General features: G+C 41.4%; 1 protein-coding gene across 2 annotated transcripts in view; it reads left to right on the forward strand.

Annotated features, from left to right (window-relative positions):
- Nucleotides 1–27,100, forward strand: part of LOC124406902 (nucleolar protein 4-like) — a 59,779-nt gene that overhangs the window by 16,823 nt on the left and 15,856 nt on the right. For both annotated transcript variants that reach the window (XM_046882574.1, XM_046882575.1), the window contains exons 2-3: nucleotides 24,334–24,388; nucleotides 26,672–26,899. In XM_046882574.1, coding sequence (XP_046738530.1) covers nucleotides 24,334–24,388; nucleotides 26,672–26,899 — 283 coding nt within the window. The remainder of the gene's footprint in view (nucleotides 1–24,333; nucleotides 24,389–26,671; nucleotides 26,900–27,100) is intronic.

Raw genomic sequence — 27,100 nt, forward strand, 5'->3', positions numbered from 1 at the left:
ATTCGCACGGTGCAGTGAGTCCTTGCAGCAGTTGAGGAAAAGAACGTCGGTGGGCAAATGGGACTTCCGAAAAGTTTCTGGCAGAGAAATTTCTCCGCTGCTTTTCCTCCTCTTCTTACAGCGAACTGGAGGATCCTCTCGCGATACAACTTGGGCGCATGTATGTATATATATATATATATGTATATTGTACACGGTATAATAACAACTTCTCGAAAGATGCCAGACAAGTCGCAAGTGCGCTAGCGAGAACGGTGGCAAAATAATTACCGTTAATTGAAATCTTAGTGGCGCTCGTCCAACGCCAACGACGACGACGACGACGTCGACGATGCTAACCGCTCGACGTCTACTTGCGCACTCACCGTCGCGGCTTAATGGAACTACAGATTGTTACACAACTTTCCAGGACCTGGGTTCGGCCTTTGCGGCAACGCGACTGCCCTCGATGATATACTAGAATTCGGCTTAACGGATCTTTCCAGCACCTATCTTTTGTCCCGTTAACCATCTTTCACTCGGACACGGACAGGACCTGCACCGTCTGCCGTGCAGGAACCATTCCGAGGTCTCGCCGTAATGGTGCAGATTTTTTTTTACGTAGATACTAACCCGTCCACCTAAAGGTAAAAATATCAACTCAGAATGCTTTTATTTGAGTAAAAGAAAAAAAACTTTTTGGACGATTTTGAGATGTTTGAAACGTGTTTCAGAAATCGGTTTTTTTCAAAATTTTCGTCCTTCTCGCAATGTGAGAATAATTTTACATAATAAATAGCAGCGATCGATTTGTCAGAAAATTTTATCAATATTCCATATATTTGACAATTATTTAACATCCAGTATATCTCGAGAATATCAGTAGTACAAAAAAAAGCGAATGGAATGAACTCTTGACCTTCATTTGGTAGATAATCAATCACTCGGGACTTTTGAAAATTTGTTCAAAGTCAGTTTCAAAACACCGAGTTTACAAAACTTATCATAATCTAATTTTTCCAAAATTACTCAATTTGGTGATTTATCGGCCCAAATTCATCGTAAAAATTGAAAACAAAAATGTCCAATGAACGTAAGCGAACGGTGTTAAAAATTGACGTACTTTTCCGTTTAATTACGGTAATCAAGCAGTCTTACGAGAGGGTCGCAAATTCATATATTAAGCAGAATTAATTTCCTCCCCTCAAAATAGCGTCGCCTTGCGTTCCATCGACCGCGAAGAGAGATACGAGAGGCCTTCGAGCTGGTCCAATATCGGTTGGGTCAGATCGTCCCGCGTCCCACTTCGAGCAAGGATACGGTCCAACCAGTCAGCGGACTTTCTATCGCGGTCTCGACGCAAAAGGAAGAACTAATTTTCGAGACGAGTCCCGTCGCATCGGACGATTATTTCATGACTGCGATGATTGATCAATCATGGACCTCAAGTTCCGATTGATCAAGTTTGTTCGGAAATCCAAGCTGCTAACGATACTGAAATTTCTAATATTTTATAAAGTAGATGAATTTTTGAACGACGAATAAAAACCTCATAAGAAATCATTTCAAAGTATGAAACTATGGTCAAGTTATTGGATCAATATTATATCATCCAGTGATTATTTGAACTCTCTTGATCAAGTTTGATCGATCGAAACTTCATGCACGTGATCATTCGTATCCGAATTGTTATTCCATTATTTTTACACCCGTAAACAGGTTTCGAGATTATCTTCTTAGGATTATATTAGATGGACACATTTTGTGCAAGAAAAGTCGAAAAATTTGAAGCTCGAATTTGGAATTGAATTTTTAGTTTTTCTTTTTGAATAAGCTGCACTTCCTGATGTAATCATTTTTGCGCAATAACTGACGTAGGAAAGTTTTTTTCTTATTGGTAATTCGAACCTTCTGTTTACTTTTGATAGCAGATTTTTTTCCGGGCTGATAAGTTTGGTCCTGGAAACTGATTTACTTTGATTACGAAAGTATATTGGATAAGGTTTATCGTAAAATTTTATCATGAAATTAGTCAGTACTGGGAATAAGTAAAAAAAAAAAACATCAGTGTTTTTCAAGTTCAGGATTATCAGAAATTTGAAATGCAATTCATTCTAATTGAATCGAAACTTTCACATACGACGTTACAGTTGAATTGCAATTTAAACAATTCGCAATCATGGTTATTATTCCGATGATACCAACCATTGAAACGCTTTGCACTACATGCCTTGTGTAACATATTTTTCTCTCGTAAAGATCTTCATTCCAAAGAAAAGCATAGAAATAATTTCAATATTTGTAATAACGTGCAAGAAATATTACCTTCTTATAAGTAAAAAATATTACAGCCAAAGAGCAAAATTGGCTGGATTTCAAAGTGGCATGATTGAGCTAAAAAATGGTTGAAGGATATTGAGAATGAAAACAAGAAAATACCCTCAAACTCCTAACCTGTTATAGACTTTCGAATCAGCACAAACTCATCATTCCACAACTTTTCATTGCTGCTTGGTAAAGCGTTGTAGGTACAGAAAAGATCGAAAATATGAAATTAGACGTTTCTCTACGTCTTATAGTTTGAAAAGTAATTTTGTGTTGGTGTAAATAACATTATAACTATGTACTTTTTTTTGTACTTTACTTTGCAAAGTTAACAAACTTGAAAATTGAGTTATTGTACTCACGAATTACGGGGTTATATTTTAACAGGTGATATCGCGACTTTTATCATATGGGTTTCGCCGCTTACTATATAGCTATAATTATCACCCACGCGTCAATTCATGAGTCCGTGAATGCCCCGATCCTCAGGGTAATTAGTAATCGCTAATCACTCGAGGAGGTGTCCATTTGGTATTAGCTCGTCAACTGCAGACGCAAATGGGGCTCGAACCCACGGCTATTCAACGATAGTAGGATGAACCGCGACGATGCCCCTTTCTCCATTACTCCCTCAGGCCTGTACCTCGGCCCCTTTCTATATACCCTGTCACTATCATTTCGGCCCGCAACACCGTTGCAAATTACTAACCACGCATGAAAGTGCTTCGTTATCGCAACGGCATCCCATCGTCTGCCCCGCAACATGTGACACACATAGCATACCTATACCAACTGCCCAATATGAGCAGTTAAAGATCGTGTGAAATATGATTGCATTACCAAATGTATGAAATTGGAAATTTCAGGTTTTCATCCATCAAGTTCATTACGAGTACACACTCACAGACCATTTTCTTTTTCGTATCACTACGATTAAACATGTGACCCATCGGCTGAACCCTTTCTCTAATATGGTTCTCATGGGGACTTTTGTAACCCGAAAATGGCTGCATCCAGAGCTGATCTTCGAGGAACTCGTCGCAAATGGAATCGATAACTAGCAGCAGGCCTCGAGTCAACATGTATCATGGATATCACGAGGGACGGACGAACGGAGGTCACATGACCGAGTTTACAGCCAACACTATCACGCTGTAGGATGGTGGTCAGAAGGCCCTGTGAGTTCCGCGCTATCATGGCTATTGGTACTTCGGACCGAATATAAGCGACTTGCACACCACTGTGTTTGTATCCCAAGCACATATGATTGTGTTGGTACTCGTGTGACGCCTGCTGCGTACGACGCACGACGACCTCGTGACGCAGATATGGTACACTTAACGGATGGAATCGTGTGTGGAGACCACCGCGATGATAGTCCAGGTTAGGAATGAATCCACGCATCCGTAAGTGTAGAAATAAACGCGGTTTGCAAATCGCGAATTTTTGCACGTCTTGGATAGTTTTGGAGCGATATTCGATGTAGCAGTTTTTTGCACTTTGGTTTAATCTGGAGTTAATATTAACGTACTTGAGGTTGATTCATTTTCTAAGCCAATTATAATTTGGTGTACTGTGCAGTCAGGTGTGGACAGTTTTACGTCACCATGTTCGTAAGTTTCTATCGAAATTATGCTTGTAGTGATTGCAAAAAATGGAAAATAAAATAAACAAGAATGAATAGAGCTACATCAAGCTACATTGCTTGAACATTTAGTTTAACGAACTCCCAGATTGCACTATTTACTGTCGAAAGTTTCGTCTCACTTCGTGAAAAATTTCATACCTTTTTGTGTAAGAGTACCAATTGTTTTTTTAGTATAAATTTGATTTTCGTTTACTTATATTAGAAATTATAAGTGTGTTCACTTGTCTTGAGTGGACATCTTATTCTAGACGCATTTGAAACTTCTACAAATTCATATAATATGTTTGAAAATGCTCCAAGCATTTTTAACTGCAGTATTAATGGTCTTAGAAATCACGATTTTTGCGTTTGACTTGTGAGTGAATTTGGCGCTGATTTCTGATCGGACCTTTTGAATGATTGGAAAATCATGATGTTTTTGCTCATAGTATACGTACTTGATTGCGAAACCCTTACTAACAAAACAAGGTTCAAATTTATTTTTACAAAAAAAGTCATAACAATAGTCGGGACTTTCTTCTTGTCCCTCATGGGAATGCGAGCAGCTCACGTCAGTGGCAGCGAAGAGATTAGTCTGGCCCGTTCGCGTTCCCAGCCTCCCGTAGCGAGAGGAGGCGGGGTGGGTTTCATTCATTTTCACTCGTCCTTCTAACCCGCAGGCACAGTTCTTTAGTCTTTGCCTCACCCTCTGGCGCCCTTTGCAATTTTCACCCATGAACCTACACCGAGTCGAAGCGCGTAACCCGCGAGTATATATAATACATAAAACACGCACGCGCACACATCGGGTAGTCGTGGGGTAGGGCATGGCTGTTAAAGATCGTTTGGCACGTAGGACGAACGCCGGGTGAAAAAGCTTACGAATCTCTGCATAGCACGCAGATCCCTTTCACGGTCTTAGTCAGGAGCTTCGAAATCTTGGCGTCTTCATCTTGTCGTCTGTTGAGGAATCGCAAGGTTACTGACAAAAACTGGAAAGCTTGTAGCTCGGCCTTTAATGGCGATGCTTGACGGTTATACTGACCTTCTTGACGTTTCTTCTGCATCTGAGCGATTCATTGCAGTAAGGCAAAACGGTAGTACCACGGAAATTGACATTAAAATTTCAACAAATCTTGAACTGCTCATGTTTTGAGGATGAATGGGAACCACATAATCTGAAGTGAAAGTTATTCTTGGTTTCTTGGTCTTAAGTTACTTGGTACAAATCAAACATTGCTGGAGATTTTTTTAACAGTTTTTTCTCCAAAAATGAATTAGGCATCAGATTTTTATACCGTATCGTTAAGCACTGAAGGTATGAATTCTTCAAATTGCGTAACAGAGAGAAAAGAAAATTTCAAAAATATTTATGTCGAACGCGTTGAAACGTGTCTGACAATCACAGGTTCAGATTCACTTCCACGCGCGTCCTACGACCTCAAGTACTCTTTCGAACTCCCGTTAGCACAGATTAGGGTAAAAACCGAGAAAACACTTGTAAGTATTCGAAGGTTAATTGCTTTTCCACACCGTCACCGCGACGATAATAATTACTGTATATCGTAGATGTATTCCAGAGAATACTTCACGACATGACGTAAGGTGTATCGTACATGTTGCAGGAGAGATGATATTCATCACAAATATGCGTACACTTATATACACATACACGCGCGTTATATTGCTCACCCCCAGAGCGTTTTATCCGTAAAGTAATATTGACGAAGCCATATGAGCAAACATCAGCTTTATGGATAGGGGAATGACGAGAGAGTTTGGGAGAGGGTGAGAAACCCGTTGGCACCCCTCGTCGCCGATCTAGTATCTATACCCTTGATGCATTTAATCATCTTCGTTATTTGCCGGTGGGGGGTTGAACCCTGGATATCCCTGCTTGACATGTCGGTCCGATGAACAACACTCAGCTTTCTCCAATTCAAGCGTAGGTAGAACTCATTATGCAATGATATTCTAGCCAGTTACCGAGTATGAGCGTCTAACATAAAGTATTTTACAGTAAAGTCAAATGCTTCATAAACTTACGGGGCAAGATGGTAATGAAATTTTATTGCTTTGCAGAGTGGCGGAGGTTAAGGGAAAAAAAGTTATTTATCACTGGCATAATGCATCCTTGCTGCGAAATAGGACAGAAATAGAATATTGCAAGACAGGATATGAATGATTAGATGCATTTCCATAAAAGATCTAGGTAGGTAGGTACCTACACATTTCTCGATTATAAGATTCTTCAGTTTACATAACTCGTATTACCTGATTGCAAAGTTGAATGCAATTATAAAAATCTTTTTCAAAGTCGTGAAACTATTGGTCTATTTTTTATCATGCACTTGTAGGGCTAAAATATCGCGACAATTGAATTAATCATCCTTTGTGAACATAAATGAATGAAAATCCTGCTGTTAAAAAAAGTTTGGCGAGTGCAACTGTCGAAGAAGTCTGATTTGCTGCACAAAATTCTTCATAGCTGTCGGGGAAAAATGCATTTCAAAATTTTCTATGACACTTTGTACATACAGTAACTGGTTTTTTGAACGAGCACGAAGTGCAAATGACGCAGCTAACCTAACCCAATCTAACCTCTCTCAGCATCGCATAATGGCAAAATACGTCTACGTGCACTCGTGAAGATGAGTCGAAATAGCAAAGTTCTTGTGACACGTGCCAAGGTGCAATGTCGAGGATTTGCACAACGATTTCAAATTTGAACCGTGGATCACTCGGAGGTTTTCGGTCAGAAAGGGGGGGGGGGGGGGGGGAGGCGGCAATTGCAAAACCTTTGAGTGGCGAAGCGACGTAGAATCGAAACCACCTGTCCATCGTCTTTTCCGTCCCTCGTGATTGCGTCGTGGGAGAAAACCCATCTATAGCTTATCAATCCACAAATCGCAACTGCGGAAGGTGAGATGAGGACGTTCCCTTGTGCTTGACGCCCGTGTTGAGCTTCTGTCTTTTTATCACTCTTTTGTTATTGCGCCTCTCCTCCATTTCGCTCTTTCTAGAAACGCTCTCCCTACTGTAAACGCTTCTAATTATATTCCTTTGTTCGAGTCCAACGCACCTTTTCCTCGGTCTCCCTCTGCAACTGTTTCGTCGTTCGTCCACCCGTACTTTCGTTCGTTCGTTCGTTCGCTTTAACTCGCCCCGCGAGGCTCCTTAGCGCGGTGAGGCCTGGCAGACGTCCAAATCGTCCAATTGCTTGTTAAATTAAATCTCAAATTAGTTAAATTTCCTGCCACTCGGACGCCCCCTCACCTCACCCTCCTCGATCATTCACGGTGCACGTCTAAACTGGGGGACCATTCGGTTAGAATTAAATAAATAATTACAGTTCATTAACATTGCATTGATTTCAAGCCATCTCTATCGATTTTTACCTTATCGTGTATGAGATTTTAGTCGATTTCATAGTTTTATTAGTGTGTTGAGTTTTTTTTGATAGGATTATAGGAAATCATTGGAAATAAACGAAAACAGATGATAAGATAGACGCCAATTGAATATTAATGGATTGAAATCACTTGGTTTTTACCTCAAATCTTATAAATATTTCCATGACCAGCAATGTTTGCTGCGTGATTTTCAATGATTTCAGTAATCAGATTCCTCGTAATACCTCAAAGAATATTTCAGTCATTCAAGTTCCTTTGCGATTTTCAACTTGATCTTCAAGTCTTAAATTTATATTAAATCCCTGAGTGAATGTCTCATCGGTCGATTCGGAAGCTCTTTAATCTCGATGCGAAATTCGGTTTCTTTTTCCTCGGCCTTTTATATCGCCAGATTTATATTATCTTAGCTCAGTGCAGCTGCACAGATTTGTCTTGTCGTGCGTCGTTCAAAGGGAGCGAAATAATCGACAAACTACAAGCGATAGAAGTTCGTTGAGTCTTGGCCTCAACGGTATAATATAAACCCGCTCGTACTTCTTATACGAAATTATCGCACGCGCTTCGGGATCACTCTGGGTTATCTCTCCTCAGTTCTCTTTCCCGCCTCCCCTTCTCGCGGCCTCGAAGATGCCAGGCCAGTCCCAACTCACGCAGCTCATTCGCTTAACCCCTTTGCCCCCCCTTCACGTGTGCCAGCGGTGCGTGACTTCGGCCCTTGGATCGGCGTCGTGGTCTCTCCTCGGGGTCGACATCTCCAGAGACGAGAAACCACCGAGAAGAGCAAGAAGGCGTCCCTGCTCTCACGTTGATCGCGCAGCCTGATTCCTTGTCGAAAGAGTTTGCGAAAGAAACGTGCGAGTGTGTGGGACGAGGATCCGCGGATCTTTGTACCTCTTTGTTCGTCTGGGCAAGGAATAAACTTCAAGGTTTTTTCACTTATTAAGCTGTTAGTATCGTGAAAATATGAAAATTGTAAGGGTGATATAAATTTCAAAAATAAGAAAGGTTTTTTGAATGAGATTTTCCTTGAAACGAATCGATAAACTTTTGCTTATCGTATACGATTAAGGAATTGATACTTGTTTACTAGAAAGAAGTTTTTTTATCAAGGAATATTGGAAAAAAAAAATAACAGGTTTTTGCAAGTACTTAATAGGACCATCATCGCGTTACGAGAACATACTTGACCAATCTTAGCCTGTATTCTGCGACATCTCAATCATGCATGAAGAAATATAACGTACTTGACTACCTAAAGCACGAATAATCGTTGCCAATTTGGTTTTGTAGATCTGATATTTGCTAGCTAAGATTAAAAATCCTAAACAGGTATATATAGGAAGCCATATCAATATTCTTGAAAACTCATTAAAACGTTGAAGAGATTAATTGATTAAAAAAAAAAAAAAAAAATCAGTGAGTCGACCCTCTTGCAAGGGACCCCCTAATCGCTTACGTCTTCATCTAATTTTAAAATCCGGTTACTGCAGCGTGCAGGGAGGGTAAAAAAAAGCAGTTTGCGCGTCACCATCCTCGAACTCTTTCGCTAGCGGAAGTTAAACTTCTGTATAAAATCCAACTGCCAGTTTGGGGGAAGGGTGGAATCCCTGCATCCAGGGGCTGCACGACCCCTCTGCCAGACTTGGGCAGGGCAGCCGGTTTCCCTGCACTTCTTTCCTCGTTATATCTTCGGTGCTGCAGTGCTTTCGGAGCAGACGATGCGATGGCCACAGTGTGTGAAACGAGGGGGAGTCGAAGAATTTCGGAAATGAACAGAAGGGTAGCCTCTGCAGCAGATACCAAAGCTCTTGAAACATTTAAATTCGAAATCGTCCTCGTATAAACTCGAGTCGTTGATGCTCCAGAGGCTTACTTGTACAGGACTGCTGATGATTATCTTGCACAAACTCCTGCATTTCGTGATCTCGGATTTATGTAGCGCACCGCCATTTTACGATGATCTATCGCGCTGACCAAGTCGCAAGATTTCAATCCAAATGAGATTAAGTTTTGCGTCCAAGTTTATATGGAATTTCGGTTCACCTAGCAATGATGCAGTCGATGGTCGAGAGTATCTTGACCATCGTGGATTATACCGAAACCATCGGACTAAGTACCGGAGAATGAATTTGGCTGTAAGCGAATGAGTATCTCGTGGAGTCAATCTTCAGGGAAGTTGTCTTTACAGTCAGTAGTGGCGTGTTTCCTTAAAAGGTCATTCGGATATTGGAATTCATTCCGAGGCTCGAGTATTGAAAAAATGGGATACCTAGATACGGATTGAAGTAAGGTTAGCCTGGTGTGGTCCGGGGCAACAGGCCCAGATGCGGCATGTTGGTACAAAGTGGTGTGGATACGTGCCTATATAGGGTAACGAGCGTCTTGACGCAACAAATTTTTTCTGTCTCATTGGAATCCCGAGTTGCTAAGTGAGAGCGTCCCGTAGTCGAGCAACGCGAGTCAACGTCGCCTGGTGCCTGCTGCCTGTTAGGAATAAGCTCTTAATTCCTTGTAGGGTTCTTGACTCCCACCTTCGCAGTCTTTCTCCGTCTTATTCTGTCTCGCACACTCTTTCTATGTCTATTCATCTTTCTCTCTCTCTCTCTCTCTCTCTTCCCATCTCTCTTGGGACTCGCCTCCAAGTCCTGACTCCTTAAACTCTCCTTCGCTGTTTTGCTCTGTACACAAAAGCCGCCGTGGGCTGTGTTGCCTGTACAGCTAGTGAGAGATTCGAACGGATGAATTTTTATTCGCGACACAAATCTTATATTTAACATTATCTTTGTACTGCAATCAACAGTTGATATCATAAAATAGAGTTTTGGAATTGACGTTTGTGCAATACAATGACAATGTGGCAGAAATTTAAAATTTCCTTTCTACATGTAACAATGGTGGATTTTACGGGTTGTGTTGATACTTGAATGAAAGCAGGAGTGTATAAAAAAAACAAAAAGAAATCACTTGGCCGAAATGAATTAAAGTGACTGTTTATTTAACTATTGGTAGGTACGTGTAATGTGTGCCTGATGACGCATGTTGTATAACAACGACTTGTATACTTGGTTTAAGAGTCAATTCAACACAGAATAAATACTTATCAGTGAAAATTTACTTCATACTAACTTGCCATTAAATATCCGTTAATTTACTCAATGCAAAACAGGTGTTTGATGTGGTTTAAAGTATCGTAGTTCTCAATTCCTATCATCTCGCGGGAGCCTTAAGCACCAGTGAAATCTGTCCAGAAATTATTGAACCGTTATATAAGCTGTTACATTGATACATACGTGTCATTTGAACGAACTAACAGCTGACTAACAAATCGTTTAAAAATAAGTCAACATCCATAACTGTTCAATGCTTCGTCTCAGAGGATCAATGATGAGACTGAAGTCAGTAACGTTAGCGTAATGAAATAAGAGGTACAAAATCATTATCGCGTGATTTTTGAATGACCATCAAGGAATTGTCTCTGAAAATATGAGTATATTTTATTTATCGTGAATTGTTAAATTTCAGACATTCCTAAAGCTACGAAGTAACGATTTATGCCTAAACATGCATCGTTGCAGTCACGTGATTTAACTGCATCCTCATGACCGACGTTAGTCATTAAGCTACACGTCCTTTTCTCGAAAGACCTTGTGGCCTTGTTCGCTCACAGTTGGGGTGAGATTCGCTCGTTCCCATCGCTGTCTCGGATGGTGTAGGTACAATGTGTACATATACATCTTCCACTATAGAGCGTAAGTAAAGCGAAGCTGCACAGACTGACGAGCGCGTGTATCGACCTTAGTCTGTGGCCGTTGGATGGTGTTGGTATAAGTCGGTTTCCACCTCTGAGATGTTTTCGTGTGCAAGTGGGTGTGCGTCGAATAGACGCCAGTGGGACCGGAACGGAACGGAACAGAACGTAACGGAACGGAAAGGGAGGGTGGAGGGTTCGGGAAAGGACGAAGGTGGTCGTCGTTGCTAGGAGGAGAGGATGTCGGTGGAGGTGGACTACGTTGCTTTAACGTCACCACGGGGCCTGTAGACACGATCGGAAGGTAACTTAAGTCTCAGGGAGGCATTCCTGCGAGGGAAGGAAAACATCCCCTTTTTTTCTGGTGGATGTGCTAGGGGGGGGGGGGGGGGGGAGTTCGTAGAGCTTGGGACTTGTGCAGTGACTACCGATTGGGCTGAATATGGCTAGAGAAGAACAAGAACGTCCAAGGGAACCGTTACAGAGGCCCTCGACTTCATGCGCCGAGTAGGTATGTAGACTGCAATGGTATGAGAGGAAAACTGGCGAGGCGTAACGCAATTGCATGGATCACGCGCCCGCGACGTTTTATGGGAAACGGAACGGCGCGTTATAGCGATGACTTTTGCACGGTGTTGAGGTGATCAACGGGGTTTTTTTTTTCTCGTCTGCATGGAGCTTCGCAAGGATTGGTCACGTGTGTTCTCATGATGCAGCGCACATGAGGTTTAAACAGTTCCATAGTGTATTGTTATCGTTTTTGGACAGGCTATTATGATATTATGATTTTGTTATTCGTGGAGAGGTATCTTCATGATAATCTGTTTCTGAATGTTTTATAAATTGAATAGCATTTGTTATTTTATGCTGTATATGCTTATGTATTATATTCATATTCACACTGACATGTGATTACGGTAATTGAATACACGATACATAAGGCTTATATGTTATACAAGCAGATGCTGAAGTGAAAGACGCTTCATGTTAGCCAAGTATCGGTTAGAATTATTATGGCAAAATTTTTACACTTGGTATCGCAGGGAAAATGATCCTAACAATTTTCGGTATCGAGACTTCGAATCTTTATTTTCGAATTCACTTGAACTTCGTTCTAAATATTGCAAATAATTACTTCCGATATCATTTTTCATACATACCAATGCACGGGAAGCGTCTTTTAAGTAGTTTGATATAAACTGAATTGTATACGTATAAATACGAAAGGAAACAAAAAAAGTAATGAAACATTTCAAATGAATTTTTCCTTAATTCAATGTTTAAATGTACCTGTAAAAAAAAAAAAACGATTATTGGCCGATTACCGTTCACCCCTCCATCCAACCCTTCCTTCAGAAGCATTTAGTGGTAATAATTAGACGCGTATGTTTATTTGAACACGCTACACACACACGCAAGCACACATACGAAGAATACGCACAGTTTGTGAGTATGCATGAAGGTATTTACATTAGACGATACTATATAGGATACAGACGAGCTTAACGTTGAACGTTAACCGGTGACAGCTGACATGAGTCACTGAGGACCGTTTGTCCGAGTTACGTCGACTACGTCTTTGCTCCCGTATTCATCTAAACTACATATCGCGTTATACATATATAGGTGTAATATAATAACGCGTGCGTGCAGCAAATTTACCGAATGGGCAGCTATTTCTTTGTAGGTGTAAAAAAAAATTTCAGAGAAATGAAGTGAAAAAAAGGGAAAATCATTGCAAAATGTATAAAAAAAAAAAAAAAAAAAAGAATACATGGTAATTGTCACTGTAATAAAATTATTAAATACTAAATGGAGTTTTTTTTTTTCTTTTTTGTTTGTTATTACATGGAATCTTTGCTGACCGCCGAAGGGTGCGCTAACGATAAGATAGAATGAGATCTTTCGTCAAACTACGATGCTGACGATGAGAGGGGTCCCGGTTCGCTGTTGGCGGTAAAGCGCGACGACTGATAAGATGTGAGAGAAAAATTGCGGGTCGAGAGGAAGAGTCTGGGGGCGTAAGGGAAGGAAGGGGGGGGCTTTTATTTTAACGCAACTGCTGCCACGTGTTCTCTGATACTGATAATCCGGGGTACATATCTTTGCTCTAATTGAACTCGTGCTCTTCGTCCCAGACGTACATGAACTGTTTGTATTACGTTAGTGGAAGAATTTGCGATTATTTGTACGTAAATCGTCGCATGATAGACGTGTGAGGCGGTAAACGAGGAAAAATAAAATAAAACCCGAGTATAAGGAGTAAATGAGACGCGAACAAGTTATTCAGAGTTCTATTGAATTCCTCTGTTGTTTCTTGTGTTGGAAATTGGATAAGTTATGCAAACCTTTGGTTATTTATACAGTTTAGGCTGTTTGCAGTGGGAATTAAGAAAGTGTTGAGCAGCGAAAGTTTCTTCGTTTGCTCTTGGAATCGCTTAAATTGACTTCTTAACTCAAAATATTCGTATCGTTAGTCAGGATGAAAGCGTATGTGTGTACACTGAAAGAAGATATTTTCATTTACGTTGCGGCTTTACAAATATTAATCATACCAAGGTAAATAATTTATTTGTGTCTGAAATTGTACGACAAAATTTATTTACGATCGATCAATTCATCATCGTCGTTAACGAAAATTCTTTACGCCATTGAAAATTAACGATTATTAGCTATGTCGTACTGATAATATTGATAGATTGAACTGTGAAGATAATTTGATGTCATTAACTTCTTTGGGGGTAGGTGGTAACGAACGTAATATATCTTGTCAATGCACATATTTTTGTCAACTTCTGGGTTTGATCAAGAAAATGATGATATAACTGTACAGAGTTGTAGGTTTGTTTTCAAAGGAAATAATAGGTCGGAGATCAGGGACACGTAACATTGAGAAGAGATTTCGCCCGCAGCAGTAGCAGCAACATTGTTTTCAGCAAAGTGCGGAACGTGGAGTGAAGTAGGAGCTACAAGTATAAGTATACTTGTAAACATGTGAGTGAGAGCAGTGGGAGAAGGAGGAATCGAAAGTCAAGAATTGGAGTTTGTCCAAAGCGACCATGAGTAAAACGGAGTTAGACATTGTGATGAGAAGATGCAGCATAATGTGTGTCTGTGTGTGTGTGTGTGCGTTCAGCGGGTGCAGCGAAACAAATTGAACGGTTCGGAATGTTCAGAATGCATCAGCCTTACACCCCACCCCGCCCCTCACTTGCGACTGTTTGCTTAACGATGGACACGCCGGCAATACCATACCCCCATCCCTTTTTCGTATTGTACACGGTGGATGCACAGAACGAATACGCCTTATGGTACCGACTGGGACTCGCAGACAATATCACCTGATTGGCGAGTAGCCAAGGACTTTATTCGATTTCATTTCGATTCCTTCGTATGGGCATGATCATACCCTTATACAGACTACTCTTCCCTTACATTCTATTTCACGGCTATCCTTGGACTCTTTGTTACTTATTGTGGTATTCATGCGGTAGGTACTGCTTGTATCAAGTTGTTGCCGCAATACACTGTCATCAAATTTTTATGAGAGTTTTACGGGATTCTGGAACTCTTTGTCTGTACTTACTAAGAAAGTATCAGGCATTTGAATCATGGATTCTGTTTAGATTTTTAGGGTAGTTTCTGGTCTGCAGACTTAAGCATTCTGCCTTACTTCGTTCAATTTACAATTCTGGATTGGAATGTTGGAAATATTCGTAGCTAGCTTTTTTGCTACTCTGAAATGATACACTCGTTAAGACTTGTATCTATGAGATTATATCGTAGACACATTGTTAGAGGGCAATAAATATTAATATTTGAGCCAAAAATTCGCCACAACTTTCATTCGTTACGGCATTCCACTCGACAAACTGTTAATATAATCAATTATAATGGGAACATAAGCCTGTTAGATGAAACTATTCATCACAGGCTTTTTAATTCAGCTCAAGAACATGACCGTAGAAGTATGACCAGAATTGATGATCCAGCGAATACTCTCTTTGTATAATAGATGTTATGTTCGGTGACGCGAATCGACAGAAACAATTTTCTTTTTAACTAAAAGAAAAAAGGCTATGGATTTTATAATCTTACCATAAAATCTGTAGCAAGTTTAGTTATTTCAATTCATTTTTATTCTCTTCAATCTAATCAATATTCACAATTTGTGGAATGGAATGGAATGTGTCGTGAAACTGAAACAAAGTTCAAGTAGCAGCTGAATCTTTAAGCTCAACGGGATCATCAACTCTTTGGGATAAAGTCGGAACTCCAAGTCTCTGGCATAGCATTTCGTTTTTTACACGCAGGTAGTAAAAGTGTTTATATCCCAACTGCTGCTCATCGTGGATGTGGGCTCTACACACAATTTCGAGGCAATTGACGATGTTGGTTTGAAAATCGGTGAAGGAGTAAGGGAGCCACGTGTAGGTGCGGATATAGGCAAGTCATACGAGAGCCCACATGTGTCTATAAAAGACCGCCCCTTCCGCCCCTATATGTGAAAAGTTTCGTTTCGTACTGGGCATTAAAGTTAAACTCAGCGTGCGAGCAGACTGAACTCTTCACAAAAAGGCTACAATTGAATAATCCCAGGGGACGTGTTGTCTCGTTACAATACAAAAACCGATATACATATACACATAGACGCACTGTATGTATACACAGAGGAATTGCGTGAGGGTCCAGCTTCCCCCTCGGGGACGGGGATGCTTTTAGTCTGTAATATACCTATATCGTTGGCTGTAACGGGGCAGGGAATTTATCGACTCAAACGAGCAATAAAGACTTAATTTCGTCACATTTTTTTCACTTTTATTATTATTCTTGCCAAGAAAAAAGGTAATATTGCTTAGATATTCAGTATATTATGTAATAATCAGGAGCGTCGTAATGCAAAAGAATTTTACATGCTATTTGATGACTCGCAGATTTTGACGTCGTGTATAATTTTCTTAACGATTTTTCACAGCGTGGGGATGATGTAAGAACTTCATTTTTCTTCTTGTTGCACGTACGGTGAGCTAATTAGGAAGAAAAAAAAATTGATGGGTAATTGATTCTATTCAAATCTGAAGAAAAACACTTATTTTCTTCTAAATTATAAACTGTATTTTTTTTCATTACGTACCCTTTGCTGTCAAAATTCGAACCGGTTGACTCACCTTTTAGAATTTTACTACCGAGTTCTGGTTTCACGAGGCTTTGTTTCAGGCTAAAAACTAACTTTTCAAACGCTACGTAGGATAAAAAAAAGTTAAAAACAACACTCTAATGTATATGTAATTTATAACTTGACTTTTTTACGGTATTTTTATTCATCATTTTTCCAAGTCTGTGTGGGTCAGATAAAATCTATGAGAGAGCCTTCAAAATGTAGTTTGTATCTCCAACACGCGACAGGCCAGCCAACGTCTATAACAGTGGGAATGAGTTATTAGAAAATTATACCCCATTAATCCTTAGCCAGTTGATCGGAAGCCAATTGCATCAATTTCCCTTTTTTACATCACAAATCATCCAACTGATTTCTGTCAAGTTCAATATCGAAATATTCTCGAGGTCGTTGAATCAGATTCCGCGATCCAGATTGCGAAGTTCGAAACGGATTCAGCACAGCACATCGATTGAACGATAAAAAATAATCTATCTGTGACCAAAAGTCATGAAATGATCGCAGTAAAAGTTTGATGAAAATTTACACATAGTAATGACGAAAAAATTCGATGTAGGAGCTTATGCGAATGGTCAATTCGATAATTCGTTGGAAGTTATATGAGGCGGCGCTATCATTTCATTGCCAGTCATAGATCATAATCCTTAGTTCATTTCTCATATCTGACGTACACATACACGCAGTTTTATAATGGATGCATCGTTCTACCGGGATGAAAACAAAAGCACACATCTATGCATGCATACGTATAATAGCTCTCGACGGGGTAGGCAGATGGTACGCACTGATTAAACCACCGCGGTCTTCGATATTGCACCGAATCTGTTCCACCGTTGCAATACGTGTGTTTATATGTATGAGTACACTTCCAGACACACACACACCCAGAGAAGCGGCGGACACCTTGATCCAAGACTCTCTTCTTACGGTGCCGGCTACGTCATCGCCAAGTATATGTAATTATAATATTCCCCCGATCCCAACGACCCACCATGTCGGTCACGTGGAGGAGGGGGGCTCCCCTTGGCCATATATCAAGGAGTGGAACTGCCGCCCGCGTCGAGACGGATCTTTTGATTTACTCTTCAAAGAAGAAGAAGAAGAAGAAGAAGAAAAAACCGAGGACATCGGTCAGAGCTGCAGAAAAACAAAGTTTATTGTGTACCTGTAGGTGTAGGTACCTGTAAAGACCGACGCATGGATTCGAGAGCCTCTTAATTTCTTTTGGCAAATCTATGTATATACACGATGATGACGACCGCAGATCGCGTCTCATCCATTAGCGAGTTTTTCCGTCACGTCGGTCCGTCCGACGTATACATAGAGTGTACGTTACGTCCACACACGTATCGCACAGCGAATCGTACCCTGCACCAGTGGAGTAAGATGATCAAGCGAGAACAGGACAGAGTTTACGAACGAGAGAGAGAGAGAGAGAGAGAGAGAGAGAGAGAAAGAGAGAGAGACGAACGAGTTTATCCGTTCGTTGGCCTGCGAGAGGAGAGTCGCTGCGGCGACGGCGGCGACGGCGGCGACCACGACTGCGACCCAACGACGACGGCCCGTACTCAGGAGAGGAACGGAACACACTCGATGAGGAACACAACGAACGCGGGAGGTGGCAACGTGGAGCAGCTAAGTAAGCGGCGGAGGGAAAAAGAACGCCAGGGGGGGAGAAGTGATGAGGAGGCCTGCATGGGAGAAAGGGGCCACATGTGTTCGCCTCGTCTAGCGTCTTATAGCCTCCTCCCCCCCCCCCCCCCCCCGTCCATCCGTCACCTCCCCGTCCAACACCGCCGCACACGGGCAACCGGGGCGAGGCGAAGTAACCTCGCGATGCCCTCGCTTTGCCTCGCATCGCATCGCATCGCATCGCATCGCTCGCGCACATGCGCACTGTTACACGTGACAGGCATAATGGACAGCGCGCAGCGTTGCACGGAGAAGAGAGGAGCTGTGGATCTAGTGAAACATTCGTATGTGTTCGCGCGTGCGTGTGCGCTAGTATACGGGTGGACGGATGGACGGATGGGAGAGAGAGACTGTTACACCCAATTGTCCCTCGTTGCGAAGGGGTCAACTAAGGTAGTCGGGCAAGTCGGAGCAACGGGGCAGCAGACGCACCGCGTCGCACCGTTCGTCGTTTCTCGTGCCGGTTCCCATGTTATACCCCGTGTTCCCAGAATAAAGGGGGCTCTCTCTCTTTTTATAAGCGTACATCTTCGTTTTGTCTTTCTGTAAGTCGACTTCTCGGTGGTTGTTGTTTTTTTTTTTTTTTTTTCTTAATTTTTTTTAGACTTTATTTTTTCTTGTTAACCCTCAAGGGACCGACCGACCGACTTCCCGGAAGTTAAACGTGTGGGCGCCCCTTCATCCATTCTTCGACCCGTTACACGTTGGCTTTGATTTGGCGCCGCGGTTAACATCGCTGGGATAAGATAGACGAAGGAGGAGAGAAAGAGGAGAAGGAGGTGGAGGTGGAGGTGGAAAGGTGGATAAGGATGATTTTTAGATTGTAGAACGCGATATACCTACTGCGGCTTACAACACGACCATGATGCCGACGACGATCGCTGCTGCACTACCGCCTCTTCGTTACCCTTGCGTGTTTCGACATGCAGCACACGGACGCGAGTTCGCGTTCTCCTCGGTTCCGTGCTGTCTTTTTTCGTCCCTTCTTTTTCTCCTCCTTTTTTTAGTACCCACACGTGTGTGTCCGGATCCCCATCGCGACGACCCACGTACGCCCCTTCGAACAAAACGCAACGAGTTCCCCCCGTGACGATACTCTCACGCTTCTCCCCGAAACCCTCCCCCACAGTATGCGATCCCGGCCACGTCACGTAACCCTCGCACTCCGACTACCCTGACGATCAGGGTTGGCGAATACTGCTGCGGATTCATCCGCGTGCAAACTTTGATCGGGGGGAGAAATTTTATGACACTTGTGTACCTACGTCACTTATATGAATAGTGCTAACGCGTACTTTATACATCTGTTCTCGTGGCAGTAACGTCAAAATCTTTGTCGATAAAGTTTGAGGGAAAATCTGGAAACGACTCATCGTGATCACTTTGGTCAAAGTCCACTCGACTTTGAGACTCTGCCGCCTTGTTACGCTCGATCAAAATCCGATCTACATCGAGTAATGAAGTGGCTAATTGATGGATCGCTCTGGACACAGAGACTGACTATTTCATCGTTTAAGAGCTTCTTACAGGTTTTTTTTTACATTTATCGTCAGTATCAAGCAATAACTAAAAGGAGAATCATTCTGGGTCCCTCTCTAATTCAAAATATTCACAGAGTTCAAACTTGGTTGGAGAAGATATTATACTATGCCAGTACAAGTATTTGATCATCGGGATTAGAATTCCAAAGTTTGAAGAATTCTCTGTTTTCTTCCGTTGAAATATGGTTACACCAAATCGACAACCACCAGAGCTAATCGGAGAGCTATAAAAAAACAGAGAATTAGCGTTAAATTTGAAAAGAGCCCGAAATGGCGGGTGACAAGACGTGCTAGAGGATTAGAGATCTGCAATCAAAGAGAGGCGTCTGACATTTGCCTACAATCATTTCTTCGTTGAGAACGTATTCGAGGCCAAAGTTGATAAAAAATAAGCCGAAATCGGTTCTTCGTTTTCCTATGATTCCTCTTCGTTGGCCTGGCTGAGAAGCTGGATCCACAGTTTCTCCTTCTCCATGTGCAGCGCATTGCCTGCTGCAGAAAGACGGAGGCTGTTATGGCTCTGAGAAAACGACTCGCCCTTGGTTGAGAGGAGATCCGAAAGACACTCGGTCCCCGGGAGTTTTCTCTCCTCCTCCTCTTGGTGCCCCTTGTCCAAAGCCCGAGGCGCCGATTGGTCGAGGCACGGTCAGCTACTGGAGAAGTTGAACTTTAACCCCGACAACTCGTTCGCCTTTATCGCCTCGATTGTTGTGTGTTGTGTGTTGGGCGCGTCTCTTCTTCTTCTTCTTCATTATCTCTTTCTCTCTCTTTCTCTCGTCGTACTCTGGTCGAAGAGTTACGGTGTACTCGTAACGCCGCTACACGACATGACGAGACGCGACGCGACGCCGCGCGCGGTGGGAGCGGAATTCTTTGCTGAGCGACAAACAATTGCCGCCAAGTGGCTTAATTGCTGCCAACTAAACAAATGTTCTCCGTTTCTCCCCTGCGGCTCCTCCTCGCGTTCTCCCACCTCCCTTAACCATCGAGCTCCTCTGTAACCTGCGTGGAGCTACGCTGCTTTGGCCGCATCGCTTTTCATGTCGCACCTTCATGATAACTTGCATCGTTCGTTGCGTTACTTACTTACTTACCTTACTCGACCTTAACAGTAATTGGTATGTTTTTGCACATTCCTGAAGCATAGCTCACTGCTGAAAACATATGCTGATGAACTTAACATAAGTCGAATTTTCTAGTGGGATCTACTCTGTGTAGTATCGGATGCAACATTGGTCAGTATCAATACCAGGACAGTTGTTCTTTTATGTATATAAACATAAACTTTTATCGATTAAGTCTGACCGTAAACTTAAGTTCGATTAATTTATGATTGGTTAGAGTTAAATAGCAACAAGTGGTGAAATCACGGCTACAAGTAATCAGAATGAACTACTTGTTTAGAAGTAGAACTTAGAGATCAATGGCAAAATTTCGTACACATGGTTTTTTGCCTGAAGCAACTTGATGTACCCTGAAAATAGTCCTCATTTTCTGTTAACTAGTAAAAAAGCAACAGTGACAATAAATCTGGTTTGAAACTGTGTAAACAAGTTCGAATTTTGAGTAGAATTGTAACATTTTTTTGCAGTGTGTTGAATTTGAATTTTGTAGTTTCGTATCAGGGTGTGGAATCCACAGCTAAAACCTTATTCATACATTCCGTCCCCATAGAATTTATTTACACTGACCACTCGAACCGACCTTCTCAAATATTTTTCTGTGCAACGGCTATCAAGGGTCTGCAGACTGGTGAGTGTGGCCTGTATTTGATCATGGCTAATCTCCGTGCAGTGATGGCGAAACTACGCGACTTGTCAATATCGGAAAGTACACTCGTACAGTCACTTTATCGTCAGCCTACAGAAGGATTTTACTTTGGTCGCATCTAAGACTACATGCGCAGCGGGTTTGGAGAAATAATGTCATCGAATACATTTCCACAGTTAACATGGCCTGTGACGAAAATATTTCACTTTATTAGAATCATTCGATGACAGATTTCTGTAATCATATTCGTGTTAGTATCAAGGATCTAAAAAAGTGACTCGTGCGATTCAACAAAGCTTGAAATCTTCTGCTTCTGAGTGTAACTTTACCCTCTTCGGTGTTATATACCAGGTGTCCTTTGCTTGGATCTATTTTCTGCTTTAGAATAAAAAGCGTCAAACTGTAACTAGGAATTTGTATAGACCCCTGTACATTTCTTACGATTCTTTGTACAAACATTTATAAGGGTCTTATTGCCGTTTGGCCAATCATAGAACTTTTTCTTAACCAATCAGCGATCCAAAACTTTGTGGAAGCATATAAACGTGGTGAAAGTAAAAGGCGACAACCTTCGTTGAGAAGTACAGCACGGTGTGAACCAAACTTGCGAGATTCTTTCCTTGGATCCTCAACCCTCCACCTCTTACTTTCTCATGCCATGGTTCCTTTCACAACACACTCACACACACCCCATTGCTTTGACCAATAAGCAAAGGATGCGTCGTAATCGAGCAAAGGATGACAAGCAGCGTCCGATTGTGTCGTGATTTGTAGGTGTATATTCCAGGAGGGGGGGAGCTGCGCGCGTGTACCGAGAGATTCTCGCTTATCATGGGACTTCCGGCGGACGTGGGGCTGCTGCTGCTACTGCTGCTGCTGCTGTCTCTGCGTAGGTGAGAGCATCGGGTGTTCAGCTCGTTACACGCGCTTGAATTCTTATCACGCTGGCCAGGTCGCCGCTTGCACATGTGCCTGGATATGATGACGTCAGTTGAGTCCCCGAGTCCAAAGAGTGCCGCGCTTAGAGCGCGACGTTGTTTTGTTCAGATTAGGTATTTGACATGTAATGCGTAGTGCTGCGGCTTCCGTTTTATGCTGCATATGTAGGAACGTAGAGACGGTTGGGGGTGAAAATGGGGCGGCGGGTAAACGAGTGGTAACTACTAATCATTCCTCTTCATGTCACTCGAGGTTTCGAATCAAAGTGGAAGTCAGAAAGCGGAATAACCAGATAACTGATGAATCAAAATATTAATCGCAAGTTCAAAGATTCGAAAATCCAATTTGTTGAATATCAAATTGAAGAAGGGTAATGATTTAAAATTTTTATATTCTGCAGGACGTTCATACCTGTATTTCTATATTTCTCTATCTTTTTTATTGCATTCACTAGCAGTGAGCATAGGCGAATGAAATTCACCCAATTTTACTTGATTTTAGTGAATATATGGATCGTTGATCTAATGCTCATTGGAAATCGTTTTAACGTAGTTTGGCTCTAATCCGATTTAATAGGGCGATATTCTAACCTACAAACCGGATCATGCAAAAAATTACATTTTACCAATGACTTGCTCCGTTTTCCTTTATATTATATTGGAAACCAGCAATGGCAGTACAAGCCAGCAAATCCTTAGGATAGCGATGGACTTTAACGTATCCTCGTTGCACCGCCACACATCGTTAATAGGTACATATTGACAGTCGTTAGCATACGAAAAGTTTAAGACATGGGACAACGCAGCACCGACGTTTCGGATTCCATTAGGCTAATTAGAGGACCTTTCTCTGGGTATCGCCATTAGCATAATTACTTTGTTGGTATGAGGTAGTTACATATAACGAGGATACGGCGTAACGTGATATATAAATTCGAAATTCTCAGTAAAATAATTGTGCAAAACGAAAGAAGTCAAGAGTGAATAAAGGGAGGAAATAAGAACACGTAATTTTTTAAATAAACTAATATTCGCTATGGCTACTTCTATTTGTTCACTACAGACTTCGCTGTTAAAAGCTGAACCTTGTGCGGCGCGGCGGAGAAAATCTGTTGAACGTACAAGCAAGAATTCACTCAATAAATTCCTTACCGGTTATTAAACAAATTTCCCCGTCCATCTCGTGGGTTCTTCTTACAACGATAATATGCGCCGCCAGCTTACACTCAATATCCCTGATATCTTAGTACATAACATCGACGGCACGATTGGATCTTGAGAGTCAAGAATCGTAAAAAATTTCCAACCACCTGCGGCTATTCAGCCCCTGATTCAGCCGTCTTCTTCACTGTCGAATCTCGCATGAATCTTGATTCCAAAGGAAAAATTTCAGATCAAGTAAACAAAGTGCTACTTGGAAATACTTATACATGGATGTGCGTGAGACGCGGTTCGGGATGAGGTCGTATATGGATGTAGCAGAAGTAATCGCGTGTGAAATACTCGCGTCCGTTTGTGTTTCGCACGTGTGTCTGTAGTACGTGTGTCCATGTCGTACCAGTCGACCTTCTGAAGTTGCAACACGAGAACTGACACAGATACAAAGACTGCGCCCCGTCCGCCTGCAGTTCGACCGCACAACTTGGGCGCGTTACGAAACAGTCTGCAGGTTCTACTACTTGCCATGCCTTTTAACCGGACACCCGTTACCTGCTGGCCATCCGAGGCTCTGTTCGTTTCACCGTGTCTTACAAGGGTCAAAGGTCCAATTCCCCACCCTGGTATGTGTAAACCATTTACGTGACATGATTACGGGGCCTGATTACGGGGAACGGACCCGATTGCAGGTGCTGACTGGTCGCCATATTGAATTTTGGTTACGTCGATGCGGCGCGATGATTTTCTTCGGATTTACCTAAGTTCAGTTTTTGCAGAAATGTAAAGGGACTTCACTTTGGATCTGTTGACTTGTCAAGTTTAACAGTGCAGTTTTTGATTTAGGATTTCGATGTGAATTTACGTTTGTTTTTATTTTCATTTCCTCTTTTCTCGATGTTATTTGTTCAACCACGAATCTTCGTCTGCGATCGATAATCAAAGATTTACTCTTTCTGGTTACAGGAGAATATTTCCACCCCAGAACCATCAGACATCTCCGAGGATGACCATTACTCGAGTGAGTACAAATTTCTGTTGGCAATTGTGGTATTACACTGTCTGTTACAATAATCTAAGTCGGAATTCCGACATTTTGAATTCTTGTATACGTGATCAACGGCTTTGGAATGGCTCTTCAGCCTCGAAACTGTCCCACTACGTTTATTCGAATTTGAGTTAATTAATTTTTTTCAACTCTTTTTGCGGAATTGACTGTTGTAACCATGATATTGTAACGGAAAACTCTTGGCCTTCTTGAAGCTTACAAACCTTTCGAAAAGCATCTCTTCTCAAGGTGGATGGTCCATACCATACTAATCACCTCATTGTCAGACCCTGCGTTTAATTGGCTCATGCATTGAGTCAAATTTATCATTTAAAATCTGTTTCTCATTTTCTACGCTGAATATATTATTTGCTCATAATAATCATTAGTATGACCCATTCATCACACACCTTACTTTTACAATATTAATACATTAGGTTAGCTTCGATTAGGTTAAATGATATACCATCTGCAAATGCACTGTTCCAGCTCTGTAATTAATTGTCAAGATTTATATTTTACATAACTGAAAAAACACTTTTCAATCCGCGAAATAAAATTACTTTCTTCCACCTCACTTCCCAATTCACAATTAAAGAGCCAGATGCCTGTCTACAGACCGTTTACTTTTAGCCTGAAATTCGATCCAACTTCTTGCAAATACGTATAGAAATTATATGCGCGCGTGATTAATTGCATATATGTATTGCCATTGTACATATATTTATAACTAAAGATCAGGGGCTGTCGTTAATTGCTTTATATCGTTACAGTTACAATTATTTCACGAATTAATTCACACCCGGCAGTTTGTAATACAGAAATTGGTTAGTGAAAATGAACGTAGTTATACTTTTACGTATTTAGTAACACGATAAATCATCGCACGGTAACGTAAATCGAGAATATATCTTATCTATAACCCGGCTAGCAGATTACAAATATATCCCTGAATTTCAATGAGCTTGCCTGCACCCAAATTATATTTCTATAAAAAAGCTGAAACTAATTAATAGTTTAAGTTGACATATGGATACTACGTATCTCTTGCAATATATAACTTGAAGTCTTTACTCGTACGAACCCTAAAAATATGCTCTAACAAGACGTGTTTCACGCGTAGGTGAAATTCGTTGAGTGATAATTTGTGCGTAGATTATAGAATTTAGATTTGGTCAGTTTTTCAATTTTTTAATGATCTATTTTTTGATTTTTTAGAATTCCGATCATTTGAAAGTTCAGCGCCGTTATTTATCTCTTCATTCCGTTGTTTGCGGATTTCCGCCTTCAGAATTAACGGCATCAGGCCTTACCATTATTAACCCTCCATGTGTACACTATATTTTTCAAAACGCGGTTTGTACACTGATTCTTTTAAGGGGGGACTTCGGTGAAATTTTTGTGATATCGAGTTTTTTGTTTTTCAAATGACTAAAAAGGAAGTGATCAAAAATTCCTTCCAACAAAATTTAGCTTTTGGTAGTGTGTGTCCTGAAAAACATTTTCAATTTCCTGCGATGAAAATGTGCGCGGAAGGAGCTTTTGGGAACGGTAGGTACGCTGGAAATTTTCTACCAAAAGTTCCTTGCGCATACACTTTCATCGCAGGAAATCGAAATTTTTTTCAGGACACACACTACCATAATCTAAATTCTGTTGGGAGGAATTTTCAATCACATTTTTTTCAGTCGTTTCAAAAATCAAAAACACGATATTATAAAAATTTCACTCTAGTCCCCCCCCCCCCCCCCCCCCCCCCCTTAAGAAACAGTCGGGTTTTCAAAGTTTTCTAGGGTTTCAGAAAATCTGAAAAAATGTTAATTACTTCGCGAAATTTTTACCATATGTTACTATAAAACTGTTGTTAATGAAAATGAAATTTGATAGCGGGAAATATGAGTTTGAAATTTCGACTCCGTCTTCAAGACCCAGTTTACACACAGAGGGTTAAGCTTGTTTTCATTCTTTTCATTGTTAATTACCGAAAAAAGCGGTTAATCGTTTCGAGCGAAAGTTTGCAGGGAAGATATTGAATCAGTAGAGAAAAATTGGAAGACTCGATATTTGGCAAGACTCGGTTCAACCCTAGAGACAGACCACGTTGCAAATTTAGTGTTATTCAATTATCGTACGAGCAAGGACTTCTCGGTGTGTGAAGAATTTATTAATCCAGTAACTCGCAGTTCTATAATAAATTGTAAACTTTTGTTGTTGATGAACACCCTGAAAACCAATCGGCACTTTTAATTTCGGCAGGCGCGCTCATGAAAGACGCGGACAAGCTGAAGCTGATGCTGCTCGCGTGGAATTATAATCTCCAACAACAGGCGCAGGTGCAGGCGCAGGCGCAGGCGGCAACGGCTGCCCTATCGCCAAATAACTCTTCAACAACGTCTGCATCCACAATTGGCTGTCCCACCACAGTCACCAGCCAATCGGTCATTTCCACGGCAAACAACACGATTAACAACTCCACACTTACAGGTAACACGCCTTAATTCTCCGGTGATCGTTTTCGTAATTTTTTCTTACCATTTTTTTCTTTCACATGATTCTCATTGCCCTTGCCCTTGGCTTCTTGAAGATGTAAAGCTTCATTCTACAGTTCCCATTTCCAACGCGTTTTTTTTTTTTTTTTTTTTTCTATTCCTACATATATCTTAGGGGATCCCCTAATCGATTTCG

This window comes from Diprion similis, chromosome 6, assembly GCF_021155765.1.
Source record: "Diprion similis isolate iyDipSimi1 chromosome 6, iyDipSimi1.1, whole genome shotgun sequence".
Lineage (NCBI taxonomy): Eukaryota > Metazoa > Arthropoda > Insecta > Hymenoptera > Diprionidae > Diprion > Diprion similis.